Consider the following 15,240-nt stretch of genomic DNA (forward strand, 5'->3'; position numbering starts at 1 on the left):
CATTGTTTCCCCATCTATTTTCCATGAAGTGATGGGACTGAATGCCATGATCTTCGTTTGTTGAATGCTGAGTTTTCAGCCAGCTTTTTCACTCTCCTCTTTCACTTTCATTAAGAGGCTCTTTAGTTCTTTGCTTTCTGCCACAAGGGTGGTGTCATCTGCATATCTGAGGTTATTGATATTTCTCCCAGCAATCTTGATTCCAGTTTGTCCTTCATCCAGTCTAGCATTTCGCATGATATGCTCTGCATATAAGTTAAACAAACAGGGTGACAATATATGGCTCTGATGTACTCCTTCCCCGATTTGGAACCAGTCTGTTGTTCCATGTCTGGTCCTAAATGTTGTTTCTTGACCTGCACACAGATTTCTCAGGAGGCAAGGAAGGAGGTCTGGTACCCCCATCTCTTGAATAATTTCCCACAGTTTGTTGTGATCCACACAGTCAAAGGCTTTGGAGTAGTCAATAAAGCAGAAGTAGGTTTTTCTGGAACTCTCGTGCTTTTTCAATGATCCATCAGATACTGGCAATACGCAGTAGATAATGTAATTTTCTATCAAAAACACATTCATTAAAAGAATCTAGCTTGAGAAATGCCAGAAGAATCCTTAAGAACTATTTCTCACATACTGAAAAACCAGGGCTCACTTATTCAAGCAACTGAGAACAATACAAGAGATAAAATGGTGACTTACAACTGAGTCTGGAAAAGGGATAACCTAGGGCTTTTACAAGCACAATCCAAAACCAAAAAGAGCCACATCCATTTATGTTCAGCACATTCTAAAGTTGAGCTAGACATCAATGATGAGTCTCATTATAATCACTCCTCTCCAAAAGCATTTCATAATTATGACAGGTCCACCAAAATCTGTCTCAAACACCATGAAACTCACCGTTTCTGATTTTCAGAGTCTTTCTTGGCCTGTTCCAAAGCCAGTTCCTCAGCCACTCTTCTTTTCAATTCTTCATCAGAAACTAAAATCAACAAAGAGGGGAAAAAGATAAAATAAGTGACTTCTTTAAACAAAAGCATGAGAATACTCAGGAAGACAAAATTGAGACTAGATCTTAATAGGCAAAGTTCTGCCAGCTGGTCAGTATCTCCTTGGAACCACCTAAGCACTGTGGAAAAGACCAATTAGTGCACTTCAGGAGTAATTTAATCAAGAGTTCTCTGGTGACCTAGAAATCTCCACACCTGCCAAAAGTTATAATAAACTCAAGGAGCTGCTTACTGCCCAGTGGGGACTGAGCCATTAAGTGCAAATTCTTTAAAATGATGTCCTACCACTGAAGTCTGACAACTGCATAGAGGAGGAGGAGAGGTTGTAAGGAAGGGATTCAGAGAGGAAAATGACATCAAAACATTCCCACTTTGATAACTGAACATTTTTTAAAATCACTTATTAGAGAAATAAAGACATTTGTGGTTACATTCATTTTTTCATGATTTATAAAAGGGAATTTACTGACTCATGAAAATGTTAAAACCATATTTTTGGAAAACATGTCCTTCAAATTCAAGTTCCAACAACTGAAGAGAGAGAGACACAGAACAATGCTGAGATCACAGCTGGAGCTCTCTAAGTACCTGGTGACTTGACTTGAAACAGCTGGTCTTTCCAATTAGAAGATTTTGTATAATATGTTTTATGAGTCTTACAACTATGACAGCAAATAAATTGACAAATTTTATATGCTCTTTAAGAGCCCTCCCTAAGAAATAAGCAAGGACTATTTCCTCTTCACTACCCAAAACCCACTACCCAAAATTATGAGCAAGAAAGCACCAGAAACATTTAAACTCTAGCAGTACACACAGGACCTTACCCAGCATTTCAACTTGTTGAGCCTATTAGAGGGGAAACTAGACAGTACTGTCTCTGCTCTTTGAGACATTTTATTTGATAATCTTGACATTATAACAACCTTGCCTCAGGAAATATGCAAAAAATTTAGCTGACACTGGGTAACAGCAAGAAAAGAAGATATATGAAAGGTTTTAAGGATGTTTTCTCTTAATTGTAGACTATCAGAAAATAGCAACATCAAAGGACATCATCAAGAAGGTGAAAAAACAACCCACAGAATGAGGAAAAATACTGGCAAATCATATAGCTGTTGAGGTGCTTGTATCCAGAATATAAAAACACTTACAACAGAATTGAACAATAAAATGGCAACATAATTAAAAATGGGCAAAGGACATAAACAGGTATTTCTCTAAAGAAGATACACAAATGGCCAATAATTGCATGAAAAATCACTCAACAGTATTCATCATTAGGGAAATGCAAACCAAAGCCACAATGATTTACCAATTCAAACATAATCAAAAAGACAATCAACAAGGGTTAGTGAGAATGTGAAGAAATTGAAACCTGCACATTAATACACTGCTAGTGGGAATGTAAAATGATGCAGTCAGTACAAAAAGTTTGGCAGCTTCTCAAAAAGCTACACAGTTACCATATTACCCAGCAATTCCACTGTTAGATACCATATATAACCAAGAGAACTGAAAACATGTCTACACAAAAACTTGTAGATGAATATTTATGGCAGCATTATTCATAATATCTCAAAAGTGAAGACAATCTAAATGCTCATCAACTGATGGATAAACAAATGTAGTATATCCATTCAGTGTGATATTATTCAATCATAAATAGTTATGAAGTACTAATACATGCTACATGAATAAATCTTGAAAAAATGCTAAGTGAAAGAAGTCAGACACAAAAGGTCACATATTGCACATGTCCATTGATATGAAATGTCTAGAAAAGGCAAACCTGCAGACGCAGGAAGTAGGTCTGGGGCAGGGAAGTGGGGAAATGGAGAGTGACAGCTAAGGGTATAGGATTTCTTTGGGGGTATTGAACATGTTCTAAACTAGACTGTAAGATGGTTGCACAATCTGAAAATACTAAAAATTACTGAACTATACACTTTAGTGACTGAATAGTAAAATATGTTAAATGTCTCTCAATAAAGCTGAAAAAAGAATACAATATAAAAAGAATGATGGCCAAGGAACCAGAGAAAGATGTAAGGACTAGCTAAGGTTTGATCCCAGTTTGCCCATCAGCAACCTGGGGGACCCTGGGAAAGTTACTAGCCTCTCTGGACAGTTTTCTCAAGAAGTTGCTCTCAAACAGATATTCTCCATTAGAACTGAATATATATACGTATATATATAGACATGTATATATACACACACACTATTCTGCTGTTTGCCATTCTTCTTCTTGGTAGTCTAAAGCGTGAGACAAGTCTCTGCTTTGAAAAAGTCACCCTAAACAAAAACCTTTTAAAAAACTAAAAAAGGAATTGTTTGATTCAGGCAAATCGTTAAGATTTTTTTTTTTCTTTTCCAGCACTAAAAGTTTAAACAATACAAAACCCAGCAGAGAAATTACAGACAGTAATGGCTCCTCAAGGAGTCTGGATAGACTTTGTCTTTTTATCAGTTAGGCTTTTAGGTCAATCAGCTAACCTAGCTGAGTTTTGATTTCCTCATCCAAAAATAAGACCAGGTAGGTTACACAGGTATCAGCTGGCTGTGAAGTTCCAGGCTATGCCCGCCACAAGGTGATGGTTTTCACGGCTTCCTTGCCTTCTTGTCACCAAGCAAAACAATGTGACACAGTTTTTCCAGTTGTTCACAGCTGGTAGCTCTATTAGTAGCAAAAATTGAGACACATATTTAACCCAGTTAGTACTACCCGATGAAACTATACTCTAAAGTGTAGTATATCAGTTTGGGTCAATGCACAGTCAGACTATGTGCAAAATCACACAGATCTGCCAGGATAATCAAATTATCACAGCAAAATTTTTCTCAGGCAAAATTCAATCAAATTCTTGATCACAATTCATTTGAATTTCACTCAACAGAATGAGGCTTTGGTAAGACCTTGGTATACCAGGTCTAAGCATGAAGCAGTGAGATCAATCTTCTAAGGGAGCTGATCCAACATGTCCTCACAGTGTACTGTATGTCTGTACAGTCAAAGCTATGGTGCTCACAGTAGTCATGGATGGGTGTGAGAGTTCGATCTTAAGAAGGCTAAGCGCCAAAGAAGTGATGGTTTTGACTTGCGGTGCTGGAGAAGACTCTTGAGAGAGTCCCTTGGACTGCAAGGAGATCAAACCAGTCAATCCTAAAGGAAATCAACCCTGAATATTCACTGGAAGGACTGATGCTGAAGCTCCAATACTGTGGCTACCTGACGTGAAGAACTGACTCACTAGAAAAGACCCTGATGCTGGGAAAGATTGAAAGCAAAATGACAAGGGAGTAGCAGAGCCTGAGACGGTGAAATAGCATCACCGATTCAACGGACATGAACTCGAGCTAAGTCTGGGAGATAGTGGAGGACAGAGGAGCCTAGCAGGCTGCAGTTCGTGGGGTCACAAAGAGTCAGACATGACTTAGCAGGTGAACAACAACCATGAATGCCTCTCACATAGGGGCTTCCTACCAGGGGAAAAGCCAAGATCAGCAGTGAGTTTTTCACGATGCTGTGATAAACCTCAAAGAGAACGATGAGGACTCCATTTCCAAATGGTGGCCAGGTGGGGGGCTGGGAAGCCAGCCATGCCAAGAGAGACTGCAGAAAAGGAAGTGCAGAAGGCTTGTCTTCCTTTTCTACACTCTCCTGCCTCTCATGCCTGCCAAGTCACCTGCCATGGGATGAGGTGGTAAATAGACGGAGAAAGTGGTGCAATCACCTAGGTAGGCCACAAGTGGAGGAAAAAAGGTGAGAGGACGAAGTATCAGAGATGCAAAGGACAGGGATGCTCTCTGCTCTCGAAGCCACTGAAGAAGACACGCCCAAGGGACCCGCTAGTTCCCATCACTTCTGGTCAGTCAAAGCACAGCTGTCTCTTTAATGCCATAGCTATTCCTGGAAAAGAAACACACACACACACCTTTTGGGTCCCAAGTCCAAGGTCACAGCTGAAAAAGTAATTACTTTAGCTACAATGGAGAATTTAAAATAACAAAAGATAAAACATGACCAAGCATAAAGTTTAAAATCTAAAATAGCAATTCAAAGCCCAGGCAGGAAAATAAACTGGTGTGGTAATGGGTTTTGAGCAAATCTAAGTTTCATGTTATTTGTTTTTAAATCAATAGAATACAGAAAGCAACAATACATTTCTTCTAGGTAGATAGGTCCAAAGTGCATGAGGGAAAACAGATATACCATTTGGAGACCACTATTTAAAATGGCCTTTCTAAAAACACTCTTTTCAGCTTCAGGATCTAAACATTTTCTCAAATAAAACTGTTATTAAACCAAAAGGTCAGTGTTTCAGGATGGACTACTTTAACAGAAGCACAGGAAAGGCCAACTTTGCCTATTAGCACAGTGAGTTTCCAAGCAGATCTTTGGGGACTGGCAAAGTTTGTGAAATGAGAAAAAGTAAAAATGAGAAATTTTCAAACCATATACATCAGATTTGCCAGGCAAATCTGCAAAACTAGTTCAGACTCAATAAGTAGGGTTCCAAAGCTTTCACATGCATTTCTCACTTTCCTTTTTAAATGTATTAAGACAAAAGGATGTTTTCTTCACATACTTGTAACCCATGGACTTGATAAAATGTTCTCAGAAACCACTTTAATTTTTTTCTCAATGGCAAATGTATCTTAATAAACACAAAGACTGGCATTTGGTCAATTAGTTATACATGATATGACAATGACCACAAAATACGTGAGGAAAAGTCAAGCATTCAAACTGCTTGGTGACAGCAAGTCTGCCCTAAACCCTTTATTTGAAACTACTATTGAAAGTAAGAAGTATCTGAATTAAAAACAACTCAAATGTATGCTTGCTTTAGGTAAACAGCATTCTAAAGAAGAAAATGTTTTGGTTACTCCAATGATTCTTCTTTACTGACCACCTAGCAAATTTTTGTCCCTCTTAGCCACATTCTAAATTACTAAATTAAACTCTTAGGAAATTCTAAGAATTTCTAACTTGGGGATCAAATAACAAACTCCTAATCTTATACTACTTGATTCTTAGTATTCTCTGGAACTGTGAATACCATGGTCTTAATTCTGAGAGAAAGAGTAGCATTAATTTCCTACACTTCACCTGTCTTTTATGTTGCATGACAATGTCCTAATTCTCTGTTTTCAGAAACTGGTTAAATGTAGGATAGAGAGGGATGGGGTAGAGGAGATGGAACACTATAAATATATTTAAGATAGTTCCCTGAATGATGAACAGAAATGACTCCAAAAGACAAAGCCCATTATGAATGGCTCATCAAGCCATGACACAATGGCTTATGTCATGAAAACAAAAGACTGAAAATACAACCATGATTTGACTTACACAGATTCCCCGGATCTCAAGGGACATACCAATTTCCTTTTGCAACTTTTTCCACTATGACTTTCCCTTTTCTTCATTTTCTTAACATAATCCTTACATTGTAATTCCCTCCCCAATTACAGTATTTCTGAAACAATCTCCATAAGTTATTTAATAAAAATTATGGCTTGCCTCTTAGAGAAATGTCAGGTCCTTTGGGATTTTTCCTTTATTCCATTTCTATTTCTGGTCTTACTATTTACTGATATGTATCATATCCAATTTTATAAAGCCTATTATTTTCATGTGCTAGTTTAAAAACACCAAAGAGAACTATGGTGATCTACTCTCAGAAGGAAATAAATGTATGTAATTGCATAACACAAGCAGCAGATTTTAGATAAACACTGACTCTGCCAGGATTGAGATAGCTGAGCCAAAGCTAACACCATAAAGTACAGCCAAATTAAATTTTCAGCTCCACAGAAATATCCATTAATCTTATTACTTCAATAAATTCATTAATACAAAAAGAGCACTGATTGTTTAAAAAAATAATAATGGAAGCATCCATGCAATCAATGAAATACAACACAGAGTGTATCAGGAGTAAATGAGTCACAGCATGGGTTGCAGGATAAATCTTGTCATGCTCCTTATCTTATAAAAGGTACAGGGTTTGATTAGAAGAGTCAAAAGATGGCTACAATAAATCTCCGGGGTTAGAAAGAAACATGTAACAGTGTGCCATTATCCATTTGTGGCACATCTAGTTAGCAGACAAACCTGATTTAAACACACACACACACACGGACTGTTAAGTATGATGATACTCAGCTGACAGTAACATTCACCATCACCTTAAGGGTAATGTAACCTAGGACTGACTTCAAAAAATGCCATTTGTCTAGATACCTGACAGGGTAACTGAGGCCACTGATAGATCAAAGCTAATGACGATGTTGGAAGGAAAATCCTTAACTGCACTTTCATAACCATAAATATCGAATCAGAAGGTACAGTGTTACAAAGAGTTTGGCAACCTAAACATCAACCGCATCAAGTTAATGGCTTATTTTGCAGTATTATTGCTCCATGAGGATTTATATGCTTCCGTAAATTTCTAATTTGAATGGCATGATATGCAAATAATGTTCCTTTTATTGTCTGCCTTACAACAAGCACTCCTGGAAACCAGCTCCATGTTCCGTTCTATGTGAGAACAAACCTCAATACGGGCTGCGGACGCTGCATAGCAGCAGACGGGCTCATCACTCATATTCTACAGTCTCCACATTTTTAAGGAGACAATTCATAAACCAGTACTGAGAATCAGATACACTTAGTATTTCATGTCTTAATATCCTGAATAATAGTTGCAAAATCTCACACAGCCTCTAGGAAAATAAGATCTATAATTTAAATTAAAAAATAATAATTACCTCTGGATATTGCTTTTTGATGCATAGCTTAATTTTTTTGTTTCACAAATGGATGTATTTTGTTCACTGGGGATAAAACTATAAATTCAGCAGCATTAAATCTCCAACCCCAAATGAAGTACTAAAACCACCCAAACCTTTTTCTGTTTCTCTCCAACAGTCCTGAGTGTGACCATTTTCAAAGGCTTCTCCATAAAGATCCATAACACACAGAGAGGACCAAGCTGGATGTAAAGGCGGTTCCCATCTAGCCTGGCTTTGTCATAATGCGTTTTTGTGACTTTGTTCAAAAACGCGTCATTGCTTTAGGCCAACGCTGTCTCCTCTTAAAATGAGAACCCAAACTAGAAACTCTCCAAGAGCCTTCCCCTTAACACAGCTGTGTTAAATGACAGCCTGACAGGACCAAATTCGTGCTTGAGCCTCCATTTCCCCGAAAAGCCCAATAACTGGAAGGTGAAAGAACAAGAGGTCTATCAATGACAACATATACTGCCCACTGTTCCTCTGAAGTGACATTCCACTCCATTTGGGACAACTGTCTAGCAAATACTCACCCTGAAAACTAGCAAAAACATCCTCTGTGCTTTACAGACAAACGAGAAACACAGAGGAGGGAAGGAAGGGCAGGGAGAGAGACAGCAATATTGTGCAGACTCTGCTAGGCACACAGCAGCTGCTCAATAAACATGTTAACTGCTTGACCTGTGGAGTCAGCATCAGTCATTAGGGGAAGCAAGCCCCCAACTTTTCAGGTAACTTAGGGATGATTCAGAAAAAACTAAGAACACACTCTGCGAAATCACATGTTATCTAAGGAAAAAGTGTGGACTGCCAAAAGACATTCAAAAACAAGTGGCTTCTCCCCAACTCTCCAACTCTGCCACTAACACCATCACCAGTGATAACACTCATCACTCCTGGGCCACCACTACCAACAGTGTATTATTTACAAAGGAGAGACGGATGGATATTCATCATAAGCTTGTTGTACTATCTGTAAGGTTTAATGCTTAAGTATATGAAGTTATTTTTGCTTAATTGTTTTCTCCCAAATCAAGCAGCCTCAAGGAATATACAAACTAGAGAAATCAATCAATTCACTAGGTAGTAAATCCACAATGATTTAATCCTATGCTAGGCTTTGTAGGAGATGAAGATATATGGTTCCTACCATTAAGGAGATACGAGTCTGAATGAGTAAAATTGTGCTGTGGGGGTTTAGTATTAATGAAACTTACAAAGGTGGGGGTGTAGTCATGGAGTGGTTCACGAAGGAAGCGGGACCAAAGCAAGGACATAAGACTAGACAAATGGAAAGGAAACCATTAAAGCTTGTTTGTAAGAAAAAAAAAAAATGAAGGGTAATTTATGCTCATTTGTGAGGAGTCTTGGAAACTAGGCAGGAGCTTGGATAAGAAATGTTAAGAAGGAGGGTATCATAAACATGTTTAAAAATGAAAACAATGCAATGAAATGGGGTGTTATAGGAAGTCTAATCTCACAGAGATTTGCAGATAAACTGGATGGGGAAAATGTAAAGCAATGAGTGGGTCTCAAAACGCAGCTTCATTCTCTCTGCCCCCGTCCCCCGGCAGCATCACCGGGAACCTGTTAAGAGACGCAAATTCAGATGCACCCCAGAACTATACATCAGAAGCCGTGGAGGTGGGACCCAGCAATCTGTGTGCTAACAAGCCCACCAGATCTGAGGTGCTCACTACAGCCTGCGTAGTGCTGGCGTAAGCTGATGAGGACCTGAACTCGGACACTGGCCATAAGCATGGATTCTAAGATATAAGGACTTCGATGCGAAAAACCGATCATCTGTGACTGAGAGATGAACAACAAAGAAAGTCAAAGGTGCACCCAGATGCCAGAAAACCAACACTCATGATGGTCAATTAAATGAAGACAGATAATGAGTTTCGTGTCAGACATACTCAATTGAAAGTAATGGTAGAATCACCACATGGAATGGCAGGTAATTAGACATTTGAACCTGAAATTCAGATTTGATTTGAGACTTGGCTGGAAATGCTGATTTGGGAATGACTGTTACAGATCTGAGATCAGTGCATTTTCCTGGAAAAAAAAAGAAAATGTATAAAAAGAGTAGAAGGCTAAAGAATAGGCGTTAAAAATTCATCAGATGAAGAAGAGGCGTGAAAGAACATCACTAGGGACCAAGAAGAAATGGAATGGGAAAAGCAAGATATGAACCAAAGTACCCTGTGCAGAAAGAGTGAAACAGATTTCGACTCGTGCCAATTCCGATCAGCTGGCAGCAGCGGCCGGGGGCGCGGTGTGCAGGACTCCACGGCCTAGTCCAGCCTCAGTGATTTCATGTCTATCCCGGGCACAGGAGGAAGACTTGGCAGCGCGGGTTGCAATGACCCACCGTCCCATGGAGTGCATGGAAATCAGGTGGTCCGGGCATCAGGAACCAGTGGGAGGAGGCAGCAATTACAGGCCTCTCTTCACCAAGTTTAGAAATGAAACAAAAAGGAACGAGGTGGAAAAATTATAAATAAAAGATGATTTTTGCAATTGGTGGAGACCTGTGCGTGTTTGAAGGGCAGTCATAATCAATAATCTGCAACTAAATTATAAAAGACTGATGAATGCTAGTGGTCGCTGCTCAAAAGTAATTTAGAGACTATAATGTATACATTACTCACAAAGATCTGGTTGTACAGTAGCATGGACCAGTTCACACTGATATATCATATTCCAGTCCTCCTTCCTAATTACCATGCTGATGCAAGCAAGGCTCACAGCACATTTCTCTAAGCATACAGTTTAGAACACTGAAACAGTGGACAAGCCTACTTTCATGTGCTAAAGGGCTTTACCCAAGACTAATGTCCTAACCTAAGTAATTTGCTTTGGTAAATAGAAAGTCAAAATATCAAGTCATAAATCATTCTTCCTTCTTCCTACTAGTGATAAAAATGGTATTTTAGCCAAAAATCCATTACTACTACTAAAATTCCTAAACTCAACTAAAATATTTAGTACTTCAAACTCTGGCCAGCACTATTTTCCAAGGAAGACTTTAAATGTATCTCTGCATGTAATCAAAGCCCAAGGAAAGCAAAAGTCTAAAAACAGAATCTTCTAATCCACCTACAGCCCTGGGAAATGTCAACTAACTCCAACCTCAAGACTTTTCTTCTTCTGAATGAAAATAAAAGTTCTGACCCAATGACAGCCCTTTCTATAAGAAGGGGGAAAAAAAAAAAAAAAAACCTAGAGTCCTATTTCTAGATATTGGCCCACCACTAGGCAGCAAAAACAGTAGGCAGATCAGAGTCAGACCTCTGGGCTTCAGTGGCTTCATTTATAGTCCATTAAGGGTGAGATGCCAAAAAGGACCTACTTAACCCATGAGCTAACCACTGCAGAACAACAGCCTCTCCTGGGAAGTTTTAAATAAAGCAATTGAGATTTTACGCCCATACCTGATTCATATTTTATTTATGGTAGTTCAAATATATTAAAACTGTGAGGCAGCATAATACATATTGGTATAATATTTTTCATTAAACTATAGTGCAATACCCTGAGCTTCGTATTTTTTTATTTAATTCACACTGTGAAAATTAGGTCAGCCCCACTTTTATCTATAGCCCTGTTATTTTTTTTCCTTCATCCAATGAATATCCACCTAGTTGTTCAGAAAACCCTATTTCAACGCAGTCATAGGTGGCTGCAATGTCTAATAAACCAAATATAATTCTCTGTGAAGCACTGTGGAAGCTCTGTGAAATCACTGATCACCAATGACTTCACCGTCTTTAAGAGACAAGACTGTGCACAAGAATTTCAAGAACAAAGGCACTATCCTAGCTTTTAAACACAAGAATGTACTTAATCTTTTTCCTAAAAGTAAAATCATCTACAGTCAAGTTCAACTCAACAGAATAGTACAAACATTTATTATGATTATATTCCTAAAGATCCACAAATTTCCTTCATGACATTTATTATGATTATATTCCTAAAGATCCACAAATTTCCTTCATACTAGTGTTACACAGAGAAAGGCTGTTGAACACTTTTGTCTTTCAGAAGTAGTTATATCATGTGCTTAAGGCTTAGGATGTAAGTGGTTTAGAACACCTGGGATGACATAAAAGGTCCTTGCTCAGACCAGTGGATTTCACCCTGATAGAATGAAATACAAAATAAAATATTTTGTAACACTCCCTCTACTATGCTGAAAATGAACAGATAATACAAACACAAGGTTTTTAATCAATATAATACCCTAAGTGTAACATTAAAAAAAGAGAGAGAAATTAATTTATAAAGAATAACAGCATTTCAGTATGTAAATGCTCAAGCCTGCACTTGCTGCTGCTGTTTAATCAGAGTCGGACACAAACTGTAGCCTGCCAGGCTCCTCTGTCCATGGGATTTCCCAGGCAAGAATACTAGAGGGATGGGCAGCCAGTTCCTTCTCCAGGGGATCTTCCAAACTCAGGGATCGAACCTGCATCTCCTGCATTGGCAGGCAGGTTCTTCACCACTGAACCACCAGGGAATCGGCCCTCATGTCTACACTAGATACAATAAAACAGGCTGACTCTTGAGCTTCTGTTAAACCACCACATATGCAATAGCTATGGTTACTGTGACAAGAGCAGTTGCATCCCCAGAAAATTCAGAGTATCTTAACACTATACAAAACCACACGCCTTCTGTTCGTTCTGGGCTGGGTGGGCAGGTTTTCAGCTGCAAGAATTCCTGATGGGACATTCTGAAATCGAGGACACAGGACAGTTTTTCAAGGGACGGAGCTCCCTGAGGCACTGCAAGCTGTCTAGACCCCTGTCCCCATCTCCCCATGAAACACCAGTGGCTCCCCCACAGATCTCTAAAATGCCTCTCTGGATGCAGCACTGCCCCACCGCTGAAAAACACTGTCATAGATTGGGCCAAAATGTTCACCCTGATAAAAGATAAACATGGGAAACTAGCTACTTTACAGTCTGTATGACCAGTGATAATGACAAAAAAAGCACTTCCAGTAACACGGACTTTTCAAACACAGATGAAAATCTGGTGATGACAGCAAAGCGCCTTCCTCCCACGTGACCTCTGCCTTTGAGGTGCCCAAATACTACCAGCTTCCTCTCTCTCCATACTCACCAAAGCCACATCTGCCCAGTCCCACTCACCTTGATCGGGAGGGGGCAGTTGGTGTGTGGGTGTGCGGGTGTGGTTCACTTAGTCGCGTCAACTCGTTGTGACTTCATGAACTGTAACCCGTCAGGCTCCTGCTGTTCCCTAGGGTATCCAAAACCACGTTATGCGAAATCATCCAACTGTCTTTTTTTTCCCCTCTCTTGGTGCCTCAAAATATGTCATGTAATAAGGACAAGGACTTCATTAAGAATCCAATGGAAGGCGGGCGCGACGCGCCCAGACGGCAGCGATGGCACCTTTGGCCCGCCAGTTCTCCGGGGGACTGGAGTCCTGCCCGCGTGCCCTGAGCTGGGGTGCGGTCGTCTTCGGGTGGCTTTTATGAGCACCTTCTGCACAGCCCCCACCAGCGCCATCCAGGTGACTGTGTCAGACCCCTACCACGTAGTGAGCCTATTCCAACCCGTGACCCTGCCTTGCACCTACCAGTCGACCGCGACCACCACAGTGCCCATCGTGATCTGGAAGTACAAGTCTTTCTGCCGGGACCGCATTGCTGATGCCTTCTCTCCAGCCAGTGTTGATAACCAGCTCAACGCCCAGCTGGCGGCTGGTAACCCAGGCTACAACCCCTACGTGGAGTGCCAGGACAGCGCACGCACCATCAGGGTTGTGGCCATCAAGCAGGGCAATGCTGTGACCCTGGGAGACTACTATCAGGGCCGAAGGATCACCATCACAGGAAATGTTGACCTGACCTTTGACCAGACTGCCTGGGGGGACAGCGGCGTGTACTACTGCTCCGAGGTCTCGGCCCAGGACCTCCAGGGGAACAACGAGGCCTACGCAGAGCTCATCATCCTGGGCCCGTATTCTGGGAAGCGAACAACCTCTCCCTGACCTGGAAGGACCAGCTCTCCGGCAAGAGCGTCAGCACCATCATGGACACCTCCAACGGTGGCAGCTGGCTGCGCGTCTTCCAGCCGGCCACTTACAGGTGCTTCGTGCAGCAAGAGCTCAACTGCTCAATTCAACTCCCAGAGCAATGTGGATCCACTGAAGTTTCTAAGCCCAGGAAAGTCTGAACAACAACCAGAGGCAAAGGAGACCCAGAAAGAAAAAGCCAACTCTGTCCTTAAGGGGCTGAGCGTGATGATGCTCGTGGGCACGGTCTTGACTCTGCTGGGGTGTCTGCTCAAACAGTTCCGCTTTTCCCGGAGCCAGAAGAGAAACAAGATGTTGTTGGTGAAATAAAGTCAGCCCTTTGGGTCGTGGGGGAAAAAAAAAAAAAAAAAAAGAATCCAATGGAAATGAAAAGTGACTACAAATTACAGCCTCAAGACCCCAGCTCACTGTTATGGTATCTTAAGAACGCACACAGATACAAGGTGATATCCACCTACCCAAACTATTCAGATGCATTAGGCATTCACAGACATTTTCAGATTAATGTCTTTAAGAGTAAATTTCTCAAGCATAGATTTATTTCAAGCTGACACACTTCCCATCAAAACTATCTACATCAGATAGCTCTTGGCCAATTAAAATTATATCTTTCATAGGTGACAATATCAGAATTAATATTGAACAAACAGTTCAATAAGGCTATAATTTTATAGTCAAAGAAAATGAGAAAAGGATTTAAAGTTATTCACTCTAAATTAACTTCTAATAATTCACAGAGATTCCATTTTGAAATTAAGGAACTGAAGGATTTAATAAGGAATAATTTCTCTATAAACACCAAAAATAAATTAGCTTTTACTACAGCATATAATACGAAATTATATAGAATAAATGGTAGGAAAGCAGAAAGGGTACAATCTAAACATATGATACTTTAAAAGATACACATTCATGTTATTTTTAACTATTTTAACTGTTACCAGGCAGAGGTCCCTAGGAACTATTTTAATGAAACTAATAATTAGAATAGCAACTTATCCTCTGTAAATAGTAACGTCCAAGGTTCACAATGACTACATAAAATAATGTGCTAAGTAATCTGAGATTTCCCCTTGGAATTTTCTTACCAAACCCTCCCTCACTATCTACGCCATCACTTACCCTGACCTCGTTTCATATGAGTAAACATAAATCTTCTCTAATTTCACAACAAACTGTAAACTAAATGAACCCAAATTAATAAGACTTTGCTGTGTGTTTCATCACTTATAAATGACTTTAACGTATTTGATCTCAGTTATATAATTTATAGAGAATTTTACGGTAAGGAATTTTATGACATTATTCACATATAATATAAAAATATCTTTTACAAGATAGTATAAAATGTTCAGATTTA

The 15,240-nt window shown here is 39.8% G+C and overlaps 2 protein-coding genes across 2 annotated transcripts in view; one reads left to right on the forward strand and one right to left on the reverse strand.

The window, feature by feature from the left end:
* Positions 1-15,240, reverse strand: part of CHCHD3 (coiled-coil-helix-coiled-coil-helix domain containing 3) — a 286,824-nt gene that overhangs the window by 223,797 nt on the left and 47,787 nt on the right. Inside the window, exon 3 of the mRNA XM_061165830.1 lies at positions 898-979. Coding sequence (XP_061021813.1) covers positions 898-979 — 82 coding nt within the window. The remainder of the gene's footprint in view (positions 1-897; positions 980-15,240) is intronic.
* On the forward strand, positions 9,330-14,204 carry LOC133072709 (lipolysis-stimulated lipoprotein receptor-like). The gene is made up of 2 exons (XM_061166274.1): positions 9,330-9,526; positions 13,169-14,204. The coding sequence occupies exons 1-2, from the start codon at positions 9,330-9,332 to the stop codon at positions 13,833-13,835; spliced, it is 864 nt and encodes a 287-aa protein (XP_061022257.1). The 3' UTR covers positions 13,836-14,204.

This window comes from Dama dama, chromosome 18 (genome assembly GCF_033118175.1).
Source record: "Dama dama isolate Ldn47 chromosome 18, ASM3311817v1, whole genome shotgun sequence".
Lineage (NCBI taxonomy): Eukaryota > Metazoa > Chordata > Mammalia > Artiodactyla > Cervidae > Dama > Dama dama.

Bases quoted from the DNA above. Each gene is read 5' to 3' on its own strand.
- LOC133072709 (XM_061166274.1), top strand. From the start codon at position 9,330: ATGAGTGGGTCTCAAAACGCAGCTTCATTCTCTCTGCCCCCGTCCCCC. The intron at 9,527-13,168 runs GTAAGCTGATGA...TCATGTAATAAG, and splicing joins ACAGCCTGCGTAGTGCTGGC to GACAAGGACTTCATTAAGAA.